General features: G+C 38.0%; 2 protein-coding genes across 2 annotated transcripts; both read left to right on the top strand.

Annotated features, from left to right (window-relative positions):
* Positions 1-2,528: 2,528 nt before the first annotated feature.
* LOC102800523 (uncharacterized) lies at positions 2,529-3,931 on the top strand. Its single transcript, XM_006821735.3, has 2 exons — positions 2,529-2,694; positions 3,415-3,931. The coding sequence occupies exons 1-2, from the start codon at positions 2,608-2,610 to the stop codon at positions 3,778-3,780; spliced, it is 453 nt and encodes a 150-aa protein (XP_006821798.1). The 5' UTR covers positions 2,529-2,607; the 3' UTR covers positions 3,781-3,931.
* A 7,925-nt stretch (positions 3,932-11,856) lies between these two features.
* Positions 11,857-13,334, top strand: LOC102808736 (uncharacterized). The gene is made up of 2 exons (XM_006823535.2): positions 11,857-12,008; positions 12,815-13,334. The coding sequence occupies exons 1-2, from the start codon at positions 11,922-11,924 to the stop codon at positions 13,181-13,183; spliced, it is 456 nt and encodes a 151-aa protein (XP_006823598.1). The 5' UTR covers positions 11,857-11,921; the 3' UTR covers positions 13,184-13,334.
* Positions 13,335-13,613: the final 279 nt, after the last annotated feature.

Raw genomic sequence — 13,613 nt, 5'->3', positions numbered from 1 at the left:
TTTCTGTTTTGCCCAATGAAAGTCTACTACTCTCACCTATTTCAACGAAATGTCAATTTATTTCCACGCGGCTGTCATTTATTTAGTAACTGTGATTTGTCGTGTTTTTTTTTTTTAATTATTTTATAGTGATCACTATAGTCTAATGTTTAGAATGTCAAAACATGTTCTCTTTTATTTTATTTTAATTTTGAAAGTTTTACTCAGACGATCGATGAAATAAAACAGTGTAGTGACGTGCCGAGTAACCTGCTAAATAACGAGATAATTCCGACGTCAAATTCTATTTTGTCCAGCGCCGGTGTCGGTGACGATCACGGTGACCAGCTACACCAGAACGGACATATTTCGCATCTAACTCAACCCCATGCAACAAAAATTGACACTATGTGTTCATAATGGTCCATTCTTCCTCGACAAACAAGTACATAAGTGACAATATAGTCAAAGACGAGAAAACTGTACAAGAAATTTGCCTTATTTACACGTATCGGCAATGCAAGCTGCCATGCGACTTCCCCTTCTGACGTTACAAGGGGAATTTTTGTATGCAAATGAGAAGCTAATGAGGAGCCTCGTTTTAAAATACTCAAAAATAAAGTTGCCGTAGACTGAGTTTAAAACACATTGTGTCACTTAAAAAAAACAATTTATGCTTAGAAAAATAAAAATTAATAATATTTATGTATCAATGGATAATTTTAGGCGTGAAAATAGCAGCCATTTCACAGGCACTTTAATACAAATGACAGAACACGTGGCGTGAGCGGATCTAAATGATAGGTGGCGCTGTTGGAGGGAATAATAGTACCGCCCTCTGTGGTGGATTGTAATTCTTTTTTACTACTCAGATACACGGTGGTCGTAGCGCTCCTGCATTTACTGACAAACACATAAATGCTATGTATCGGTGCCTCATATTTCTCACATTACTTCAAAAATCTAAAACATAAAATTCATAATGGCCCCCCCCCCATATAAATTAATGTAGCTACCTTCTTTTGTAATCGATAGGCTCTTCCCGAGATCGCTGTCTGATTGTATAAACTACGAAGCAAATAAGTTAACTAATACATACCAACGAGTAGAAGGGCATACCATAAAGGAATCTTATTGCAATACCCTAATATATTCAAGACAGTTACTTTTTAGCTTCCTTTTAGTATTTTCTATCTATACGCATAGTTAACAAATTATAATATTCACTGAGTAAGAAAGCCCCCAAGTCAATGAATTGTATCTAAATGAACAGCTGTCAACTATGGTAACACGGTAACACGAATAAAACGTAATTCTTTCCTTGCTATCATTTAGTAGTGCATGTTTGTCAGTGTGAATCGGTTTAGTCATGTTTAGTCACACGTTTTTTGACAAGTCAGTTTGAAAATAAATAGTTAAATTAAAAAAACTACTCGCCGGATAAAATATGACCTTATCCTGATTAAAAAAAATATGTGAAAAAGCTTGAATCCTGGAATAAACAACTAAGTTGTAAAAAAAACACACAGCACTGACGATATCAAAAATAGTGACCGACTGTGTACTGATCACGTGACAATGCTTTGCGCATACCTGCAAGGCGTCTTTGCCAGAGAAAGATGCCAATTCAGACCTAATACAACGACCGTTTCCAGACCGGGGATAGAGGGATATGGAATGAGCAAAGATATGGAAAAAGATTGACATATCAACATTGTTTGTCTTATTTTATTATGATGCCTCCTGCCAGTAATTGTAAACATAATCTGAAAGCTGGGACACAATATATGGCGAAGAATTTCGACAAGAGTGAAATGCGTAGCAAAAAAAAAATACATTTGTTATTAGCAAAACCCGAAAATCGATCCCCGTTTTATTTAGATCAGGCTGGATGGAAAGGAGGTCGCTCTACTGACTGGGCTATGGTTGTGATTGATAAAGGAATAAGTTGCTTATGATAAATATAAAGTGTGCGATTCTATGTACATCCGGGCATTTTTCCACTCGCCATTCTATTGTTCATCTAAGTAAACAAAAACAGTTTTACGCCGCACATAGAGACTAAAAATGTAAATGATATCGATAAAACAAACAAAGAGCAAGTGGTTCAAGAACTTGTCGATATCGTGTACTTTATAATTAGGGGTGTTCTAAATAAGATGGGCTAAACATCTAATGAGTAATATTCTTTTGTGTATGTGTGTGTGCGTGGCGTTTAAGTTAGAGAGCTCCCATTCCCTCGAAGTTTATGGCCTGTGGTTTTTGGCTATTCCGAACCAAAACTCCTCGGTGTTGTGGGTTCTTTGTTACACAATAGTAATCATATGCCAGACATTGTCCAAATTAAAGCATCCCACTGACTGGCTCGTATAACGCCAGCTGTGTCCTAGAAGATATTCGTTAAATTCCGGAAATTAAATTTGCCCATCTGCTGACACAATCTATTCGTTATCTGATTGGTTAACACACAGAGTCTGCGTTTGTCATGCACCAATGAGCGCCTGCTTACGTCTCAAGTCCATTGTTATTCAAAGTACAACTGGTTGCATATAAAACCTCGTGTTCGTTGATCGTTGCTTTCATATCGTCTACTCCTTGTCTGGTTCTTGACGTGTTCTCATTGCAACAATGAAGGTCTGTGTAGTTTTACTTCTATTTGCCGTTATCAGCGCCGCGGTAGCTGAAGATGTTGGCAAGGAAGGAAAGAAAACTAGGGTATGTGACGTAGTTGAAATAACTTGTATATGTTCGTACCATATCGATTTGATGTCGTTCATTGCATGTAGTAATTTGGTAATTTTGCATATAATCGATTCGTCATGTTATGATAACTGCTTGGCCGAGGTCTGTGGCATTTGTAGTATACGGGTGCGTTATAGCGTTGTCGTACGAACACCATAGCAATTGCAAAAGTCGGGCGTACAATACTACATGAATCGTTTCCGTACATTTTAAAGCATGTGGTCGGTTTGAGTTTTGGAACATTAGTCAAAATTGCGAAGTAAACGCAAACGCACCCATGATCTAGACAAAGGTACTCCTTGCAGTATGAATGAGAATGTGGTTGAATTAAAAATGACCGTACACCCTTTCTGTTCTACTAAATTTAGTAAAACTGGATTACTCCTGTATGTTGCAGAAAACTCGGTCTATAATCGACCACCAGTTGGCATGATACGAGTTTGGTCTACATGTCTCAATCATGCAGACACTCTCAAAAACTAATTGCACAAACCCCTAACCCCAATTTCTTCTGACAAATCCATATAACCCTAGAAAATATTGAACCATTTTCTTATAAAATGAAATGACGAAACTATCGCGCACTCTTGTACTACAGTAATGACTACGTAACCTCGCTAACTTCATTGTTTTTGACTACTTTCTGTGATCTATTTCCTAATTAACATTCATTGTGTACAATTTCATCAACAGATCGACAAACCTGTGGACAGGCCGTCGCCACGCATGTCTTCCGAACACAAGTCTGACCTGGTAAATCGCAGAAAGGAACATTTGAAGACTCTGCCTGCAGGTAAAAGCAGTGCCCAGCTGGTAAGCGAGAAGAAACAATTGATGAGAAACGAGAAGGAAAAGATAGCGGAAATAAAAGCATCTAGGCTCTCACCAGAAGAGAAATCCTTGAAATTGGAAAGCCTAAGGAACGAATACAGACGCGAAATAACGGCTCTATCGAAGGAGGCTAAAACCGCCGCCAGGCTTGAAGACGGGCGTCGACGCACATTCCAACAGGAGAAAGCACGTAGATCTGGAAAGAGAAGCAACCCAGCACACCCTTAATTGGGTATATCGAAAGAGAAAATTCACTGAACATATCGTATATAATTTAATGTATTTTTCACTATAATTTACATATATTTAATTTATAACTGTATTTTTTTTTATCGACGTGTTTATTTCAGATTTTCAAATAAATTATTTCAATAATTAATAGTGTTGTACATGATTACCAGATCGGGGGGGGGGTGTCTCGTGCGATTCATAAGCTGCTAGTCGACAATCAAATATAGATCGTCTATACTTGTATATATGCGAATCGCTTCCGCACACAATTCATACTGTTGGGTCATTGTTTAACTGAACTCTCTAGTTCAGATAGTTGACAAGCAATGCCAATTTTGGCCATACCTTGACAATTTTCCAACAGATAGTCTGAAACTAAACGCACGAAACCCCCTACGACAGTTAATAGGACGACTCTAACGCCAATGGGGGGGGGTTAAAAAACTAAACTTGGCATAACGTGATGCAATTCAATTTCGTATCGCAGAATAGACCATTTTCCGTTCACTGCGAGAATCACGCGTTATGCGTGAAATCGAACATAAAAACAGGACAAACAAAAGTCATAGCGTCGTAGTGGCGTCAAACATCGCGTGGGATTCGATAAACGCGAAAATATTTTGGGGGCATTTCCATGCTTAATAATGTGCTGTATACATTTGATGATAGACAATTTCGATAAGTGTGGGTATTCGGAATCAATATTCCTCTGTCGAAGATCGGCTTGTCGATGTGAGCTACGAAATAAAGAAATTCGAGTTGAAAATCAAATCGTTCGATTTTTGCGGCAGACGTTCGACGCGCGTCTTTCATGCATCTCGCGAGATCTCGCAGTTGAACGAAAAATCACCTATCCGTGCATTCCACATCTCCCAGTTGTTGCTATGAACTTTGAGAAAACTTGAAGCTAAATTTCAATTGAAACCACGACGTCACACTATAGTATTTGTGGTATTATGGGGTGGACCCGTAGCAAAAGCACTCGCATGCACAATACAATGACAAGACGCAAACACGACCAAGGTTATGGAATACTGACATTTTATTGAAATGCATTTCTTTTATAACAGTGCTTGCCAGATGTACATTAATTAGCATATTAATAGTGTGTACAAATCCTCTTCACCTTTAAATAGTAAGCTCTACAACAAATTATGATTAATCAGTATTCAATATTATATATGCAATACATGAATAACTATACTTTTACAAATTACAATTGTTAGTACATGTACATACAATACTTTTCTAAAATTTATTTGTCTTTTTTTATTCAACTTTTTTTTGGATTAGAACAATTATTTATTTTATTTAATCTATACATTTAATAAATAAATCTAATATTATAAATAATCTGGTCTAGTATTCGGTTTTCTTATTCGTGTCGACCTTCTAAGTGGTCGTGCTTGCTGTATATTTTGTTGCGTAATCGGTGCATCTTGCATTGTTTTCCGCAGGGAGTTTTTGGTTATTAATTTCATTCATAATTTTTCTAACTCCTTATCTTCATTATACTCATCCATATCAACATTATCTACATTTGGACCATGGTAACTTTTAAAGAAGGATTTATCTCGAGCTATTTGTTAATTATGTGCGTTGCTGGCAGTCACCATACTACCTTTGGAACGCACAACCCGAAATGTATCTTTCTTGTACCTTGATTTATATTTTGTTCGTTTCGTATTTTTCACAAACACTCTCTCCCCATCAGGGAATGATGTTTGCTTCACTCTAGCATGTTTATCGTGAAACATTTTATTTTTATTCATGCTACGATTATGTCTTAACATTATACTCTGATCACCTTTAGATAATTTCGTATCGAGATCAAAAGAAGGAAGTTTATTTTTAATTTTTCGATTGAAAATAACTTCTGCTGGACTTTTCCCAGTTGACGGATTGTGAGTTGAACGGTAGTTAAAAAAAAAAAATCGGTTTTCCAATTTTTTGTCCTACTAATGAGCAACGAATTATTTTACCTAAATTTTTCATAAAGTTTTTTGCCAACCCATTTGCTCTCGCGAATTCGGGGGTTATTTTCTGATGTTTAAAACCAGAAACCTTTGAATATGTCTTGAATTCTTTTGAATTAAACGGAGGTCCGTTGTCACTTTTAAGTTTATCGGGGTATCCATAAGAAGTGAAAATGCGATCGAGCTTTGGTATAACCGCTGCCGAACTTGTAGAGCTCGTAGTTTCAACTTCTGAAAACCGCGAATACTCATCTATAACTACAATTAAATATTCACCAGACGGCAGAGGGCCATACATATTCGTTGCTAGGGATGACCATACCGCTTTAGGTAGTTTCGTTGGTGTTAATGGTTCTTTGACCTTGGTGTCAATATTAAGGTGACTTGCATAACAATTAGACACTGCAGATTCAACGAGGGAATCCATTGCAGGGAACCAAATTTTCTCTCTTACAAGGGCCTTTGTTTTGGATGACCCCAAATGACCTTCATGTGCAGTCGAAATAAGGGACGGATCTAGGGTTATGGAATAGGGGGGCGATAAGTTGGCCGAAGGCCTGTTGGTTGTTGAAAATCTACATCATCTAAATCCGCCAATGACTAATAAGGGTGTTACCTTGACGTAGAATAGCGCCAATACCAACAGGGCTTGCGTCTACAGTCAAAGTAGTCTCCTTATTTATGTCAAAATATCCTAAAGAAATGTCAGAAAAGATAGCGTTTTTAATGGCATTAAACGAAGCTTCTTGAATATCACCCCAAACAAATTGTACACCCGTCTTTGTAAGACGTCTAATTGGCTCAGATAAAGTACTAAATTGGGGTACCATCATGGAAGGCAAACCCAACATTCCCACTAATGAACGTACCTCGGAGGCATTTTCCGGACGTTTTAACTCGCGGATAGTTTTGATTCGTTTTTCATCCCATCCCATTTTTATTAAACTTAAATCTAAAGAAGACTATTTCGGGACCCAAAAATTTGCATTTTGATAAAACCAGAGTCAAACCACTAGCCAATAAACGAGAGAGGCAACTACGTAGCGCTTTGTCGTGCGAATTGTGATCGTTGCCATGAATAATGATATCATCTGAAATAGTTTCTACACCTGGAATATTTTGCAAGGCCAATGACATTTCATTCTGGCAAATTTCAGCAGCCGAATTTATACCAAAGGGAAGTCGTTTGTATCGTCTAAGCCCAACATGTGTACTGATTGTCGTAATGTTACGTGATTCTTTATCAAGTTCAAATTGGAAATAATGTTTATTCGCATCTAATTTACTAAAAACAGTGGAACAATGAAGTGTTGTACGTATTTCTTGTACAGTGGGAGTCACGTGACGTTCTCTCTGTACAGCCAAGTTAGGAGCTCTATAATCACCACAAATTCGTACACAGTCAGTACCGGGTTTAGGAACAATGACAATCGGACTTACCCAAGGTGTTGGTCCTTCAACTTTTTCCAGTATGTCAGACTCTTCAAGTGATTTCAGTTCTGTTTCTACTTTCTTGCGCAGATGGTATGGAACACGCCTGTGACTTTGACAAGTTGGTTTAACAGTAGGGTGAACATAAGGTTTAATTTGCTTAACATTATATTTTCCCATTCCCGTAAAAACATTTGGGTTATCGCGTATTATTGCTTTTACCGACTCTGGACAATTTCGCAAAGCCAGATCATCAATTTTCGATTTATATGCAGGTGTTGTTCAATGACATCCTTATTAACAAAGGAAACCGTATCATTGTATGGGTTATAATTTGAATCATCTTGAATTTTCAAGGTGAATGTTCCGGCGAAGCACTCCGCTATCACCTTGAAGTATTTCATTAGGAATATGTGTATGTGACAATGCCCTCACAGTTTAGAATCAATTTACCAACAGCCAATCATATTGCTTCTTTCTTCAACGCGCTTGGCCAAGCTATCGAATTCTTCACGAGACGCCCCACGCTGCAAGACGCGCTCCACTCTATCATGTATTTCTGTGGGCTCTGCGCGAGCTGCTGTGAAGTACCGGTCGAAAAGCCGGTGAAAACGGTTAAATTTGAGAAAACAGCACGACCTTAACTTTGAAGAAATCCTAAACAACCAAATTTAAATATGTTGCATATGTAGGGGTAATCTTGTTACACTGTTCAGGGGTGTCAACGACCATCCCAAAATACCGTTTTCTTAGAATTTATTGGACTTTGTTTTCACCATGATGGTTGCCAGGCGGTGAAAATGTCTAACCCGAGAATAAATTACGCTGCGCACAGTGGAAGCTGTGTTGGCTTGGATGTCAAGGCAATACAGCGACGATATCCATACATCATGCAACTCACTGATATTCAGACTAAAGCTATTCAAACTATACTTAGTGCCGTGTTTGATGTGTTCGTTTTTAGTCGCACTGGAAATAGTAAATCCTTATGTTATTATGCTTTACCGGCCTTGCGATCATCGAGCGTGGTAATAGTTTTGTCACCACTTTTGGGTACTATAGAAGAGTAGGTGTTATACCTCAAAGTTCATGATGTCAATGCAAGATATATCGGCAGAAATGAAGCCGAAGACATCAGAAATGCAAAGCTCCAGCCGTTTCTGGCAGTCATTGTAACAAGGCTTTCTATTGGTAGGTAAACTTTCTATCGCGCAACCACGTGGCATACACGGTTATGAATAGAATTACCGCACGGTGTTGTAGAGGGAGGAATACCCCCAACGGAACAACACCGTGCAGGCGGACGATGATTTGAATAAAACCAAGCAGACTTGCAGAAGAATATCCCAAAATTGACGAGTCTTTCGTATTGACAACAACGAATTCCAATTTTTCAAATCCATTCCCCATGTTAATCTTGGTTTTAACAGTACCCAATACATCAACTCTTTGACGTTTCCCATATGTAAATAAATCTTTACTAGTTGGTTCAAGTACCACAGTATCGCTAATCAACTGATAATCACTAATATTAAGAACATTACAAGTTGCCCCTGAATCTATCATTAAATCTAAAGACACATGGTTGATACTTAATTTCGCAAAAGGGAGTTTTCCGCCATATTTCTCATAAACATGAATATTAAACAAAAAATCATCTTCACTGCTGCTACTGTCTAGAATATCATGATCATGTACATCGTTAATGTTGGAAACCTTAGGCTTGGGTCTTCGCGTTTTGTTCTTGCTTTTCAATTTACGACAACAAGAAATAAAATGTCCGACCTCGTGACAGTAATTACACTGCTTATCCTTTGCAGGACAGATGTATCGGTGTGGATAATGTCCGCCACAATAGAAACAGCTTGATGAACGTTGTGATGAATCTTTAGTTTGCCGACTTCTTGTATTGCGTCTTGATTTCGTAGGACGTTTCTGACTTTCTGTATATTGAAAAGTTTTGTTTACGGAGTCTGGTAATTGTGGATGTTCAATCCCATGCGCTTCGCGTTCTGATATCTCAAGTGATCTTGCTAGGGAAATAATTTTGTCAAGAGTTAGTTCTTCCTGGAGAGCTTTTCTGCGAACCCTTTTATTCTTACCTCCTTGGACAATCTGATGTTTTATTTCTTCATCCCTCACTGCTGGGTCAGAAATGCCACAATTGTTGATCAATTTTCGAAGTCGTGCAACGAACTGATCAATACTTTCTGTATCATGTTGTACGGCACGGCGAAATTAAAAAAAATCAAATTCAGTGTTCTTTTTAGGTGTGAAATAATCATCGAATGCCTTTATTATCTTTATTGTCGTCATATTCAGGTGCAGTAGGCATAACAAGAGTTTCGGAAATGTCAAATAGGTCTTCGCCACCTCTGTCCAACAGCATGGCCTTTTTCTGATCCGGGTCCGTAATTGTTCAAGCAATGCAACTGTTTTCGAAACGAGACAACCAGCGCTTCCATCGTGGAGCCAATGTTGTAGAATCTGTATGCACATCTAAAGGAGCAATTTGCGAAAATATAAAACCAGCTTCAACTGCCATTCTGACGACTTCTAAATGGCTAGCACGTGTAGACTGGCGTAATAGTACTCACTGTGTAACAACCTGAAAAAAACATTCACTCAAAGTGCAGCGCCTTCTCTCCCTGTTCAGTATTGTTTATCCTCGTCGCCAATTACAAATTGTCTAAATGAATAACTGACAACGCAGTGAGAACACCCGGAGGGACTTCTACAAACAGTTGAGTGGTGACGCAATGACACAACGCCATAATTAAAAATAATTGTACCGATTTGTGACTTAAATATATTAAAACGTTCTATTCCGCTTATCGGATCGGCTATCTGAAACTGCGAAAAATATTGTGGCCAAAGATAAACACCACCCCTACAAAACTGTTCGTGTAAATTGTGCGGAGGGGCGGCCGTTAGTGGCATTTGCTATTGCCGATTATCGATGCTGAAGATGTGAGCTGTTAAATGTGGTACATCTTTGAACCAAAATGTCTTGACATCTACAAATCAATTATCCAATATTTTATGGGTCTTTTGCTGAAAATAACCGTTGAAATTAAATGCATTGTTTCTTCACCCCGCCCAAAATGATGATAATCAAGCTTTAAACATGATAACGGGTGGGGTTCGTGCTGTGTAAAATCAACGTAGCTATTTTTTTTTAAATTTGAATTTTTATTTGCACATTAATATACATTTTCGCATATGGCAGACAACCGTTCACTTTCCAAAGTAGTATTCCACGGGTAATGTGTAAATATGTTCATATCGTGAATAATAAGATTCGATTTATTTAGATATCGTTGTTAAAAATAGTGTTCTGATAACGGGCCATCAAGGAAAACAAAGGGTTGGTGGTGCTATAGTTACTATTCTTTTTCGGTATTGAACATACATCCGGATACGTTCATTGGTTAGAGCCTGCCATCTTTATTGTCATCTAGTTCTGATTAAAAATACGAAACAAACAATTTAACTAATGCATGCCAACGAGTACAAGCGGATACATTAAAGGAATCTCATTGCAATACCCTAGTATCTTCATGACAGTTACGTCATACTTTTAGCTTCATTTTATTATTTTCTATCTTTACGAACTTAATTGACAAATATAATATTCACTGCGTAAAAAGTCCCAAAGTCAATGAATTGTATCTAAATCAACAATTGTCAACTATAGTAACACTTTTAAAACGAATAAAAAAAAACGTGATGCTCATTGCTCTCATTTAGTAGTGGATGTTTGTCGGTGTGAATCGGTTTAAATTAGTCATCAATTGTGCTCACAACTACTAAAGAAACGGAGGCTGTTTTTTTCTATCCAGTTCACACATGTTGTTATCACTAATCTAATCCACAGTCCCTCTATCACCTTGTAGAGGGAATGTGTCTGATAACAAAATATTATGGAAAGAGCAACGGCATCTTATTACAGTGGCACTATAGGCCCAGGAAGAAGAATGATACGATTTGATGATAAAATCGGACAAAGACAATACGTAAAGGGTCTGTTTAGTTGGCATAATTATATTGATGATGTCGCACCAGCACTACCTTTTCTCGTATCACCCAAACACAATATTTATCCCCGCTTAGATATTATCCCAATCTCAATATTTCTAGAAGCCTCCGTATTTTTTTGTTCTCCGTAGAATTCGCCTGAATAATTCTCACGATGAGTGCTCAAATTAAAAATACATTTGTTGTTAGAAAACCTCGTGAATCGATCCCTGTTTTATTTAGATTAGCCAAGTGAGTAATATTCTTTTGTGTATGTATGTGTGTGCGTGTCGTTTAAGTCAGACAACTCTCCTTCCCACGAAGTGTATGACCTGTGACCCTTGGCGATTATAAGCCAGAAACTCCTCGGTGTTGTAGGTTCTTTGTTACATAATAGTTACCATATGCCAGACATTGTCCAAATTAAAGCATCCCACTGACTGGCTAATATAAAGACAGCTGTGCCCTAGAAGATACCTCATTCGTGCAGATATTCATTAAATTCCTGAAATTAAATTCACCCATCTACTGACAACAATCTATTCGTTATCTGATTGGTTAACAAACAGAGTCTGCGTTTGTCGTGCGCCAATGAGTGCCTGCTTACGTTTCAAGCCATTGTTATTCAAAGTACAAGTGGCTGCATATAAAACCTCGTGTTCGTTGTTTGTTGCTTTTAAATCGTCTACTCCTTGAAGTGTTCTCATCGCAACCATGAAGATCTGTGTAGTTTTATTTCTATTTGCCGTTATCGGCGCCGCGGTGGCTGGAATTATTGGCAAGGAAGAAAAGAAAACCAGGGTATGTGACGTAGTTGAAATAACTTGTATATGTTCTTCCCATGTCGATTTGATGTCTTTCATTGCATGTAGTAATTTGGTAATTTTGCATATAATCGATTCGTCATGTTATGATCACTGCTTGGCCGAGGTCTATGGCATTTATAGTATACGGGTGTGTTGTAGTATTGTCGTACGAACACCATAGCAATTGCAAAAGTCGGGCGTACAATACTACATGAATAGTTTGTGGGAGGATTTTCAGATTCGGGTAGGATATATTTCCGTACATTTTAAAGCATGTGGTCGGTTTGAGTTTTGGAACATTAGTCAAAATTGCGAAGTAAACTCAAACGCACCCATGATCTAGACAAAGGTAGTCCTTGTAGTATGAATGAGAATGTGGTTGAATTAAAAATGACCGTACACCCTTTCTGTTCTACTAAATTTAGTAAAACTGGATTAGTCCTGTATGTTGCAGAAATGGCGGTCTATAATCGACCACCAGTTTGCGTAATAGCGTAGTCGTACATGCAGTACGAGTTTGGTCTACACGTCCCAATCATGACGACACTGACAAAACAAATTGTACAAACCCATAGCCCCAATAGCTCCTGACAAATCCATATAACCCTAGAAAATGTTGAACCATGTTCTTATAAAATGAAATGACGAAACTATCGCGCACTCTTGTACTACAGTAATGACTACGTAATTACGTCGGTTCAGTGTAATCTGCGTTTGACAACCCCCGAACTTGATTGTTTTTATTGACTTTCTGTGATCTGTTTCCTAATTAACATTCATTGTGTACAATTTCATCAACAGATGGACAAACCTGTGGACAGGCCGTCGCCACGCATGTCTTCCGAACACAAGTCTGACCTGGTAAATCGCAGACAGGAACATTTGAAGACTCTGCCTGCAGGTAAAAGCAGCGCCCAGCTGGTAAGCGAGAAGAAACAATTGATTAGAAACGAGAAGGAAAAGATGGCAGAAATAAAAGCATCTAGGCTCTCACCAGAAGAGAAATCCTTGAAATTAGAAAGTCTAAGGAGTGAATACAGAAGCGAAATAACTGCTCTATCGAAGGAGGCTAAAACCGCCGCCAGGCTTGAAGACGGGCGTCGACGCACATTCCAACAGGTGAAAGAAGCACGTAAATCTGGAAAGAGAAGCAACCCAGCACACCCTTAATTGGGTATATCGAAAGAGAAAATTCACTAAAAATATCTTGTATAATTGATGTAATGTATTTTTCACTATAATTTAAATATTTAATTTATAATTTTTTTTATTGACGTTTATTTCACCTCCAGATTTTCAAATAAATTATTGCAATAATCAATATACATGTAGTATTGTACATGATCACCAGATCCGGGTGGGGGGCTCGTGCGATTCAAAAGCAACTAGTTTACAATCGAATACGCATTGCCTATACTTGTATTTATGGGAATCTCCTCCGTACACTTTCATACTGTCGGGTAAACTTGGCATAACGTGATATAATGCAATTTCGTATCCCAGAATTCGAGCATTCCCAATCTCCCAGTTATGTACATTGAGAAAACTTGAAGCTAATTTTCTATTGAAACTACGACGTCACACAATAGTATTGGAAAGT

This window comes from Saccoglossus kowalevskii, chromosome 5, assembly GCF_978046115.1.
Source record: "Saccoglossus kowalevskii chromosome 5, keSacKowa6.1, whole genome shotgun sequence".
Classification (NCBI taxonomy): Eukaryota; Metazoa; Hemichordata; class Enteropneusta; family Harrimaniidae; genus Saccoglossus; species Saccoglossus kowalevskii.
This window is presented reverse-complemented; position numbering and strand designations above follow the sequence as displayed.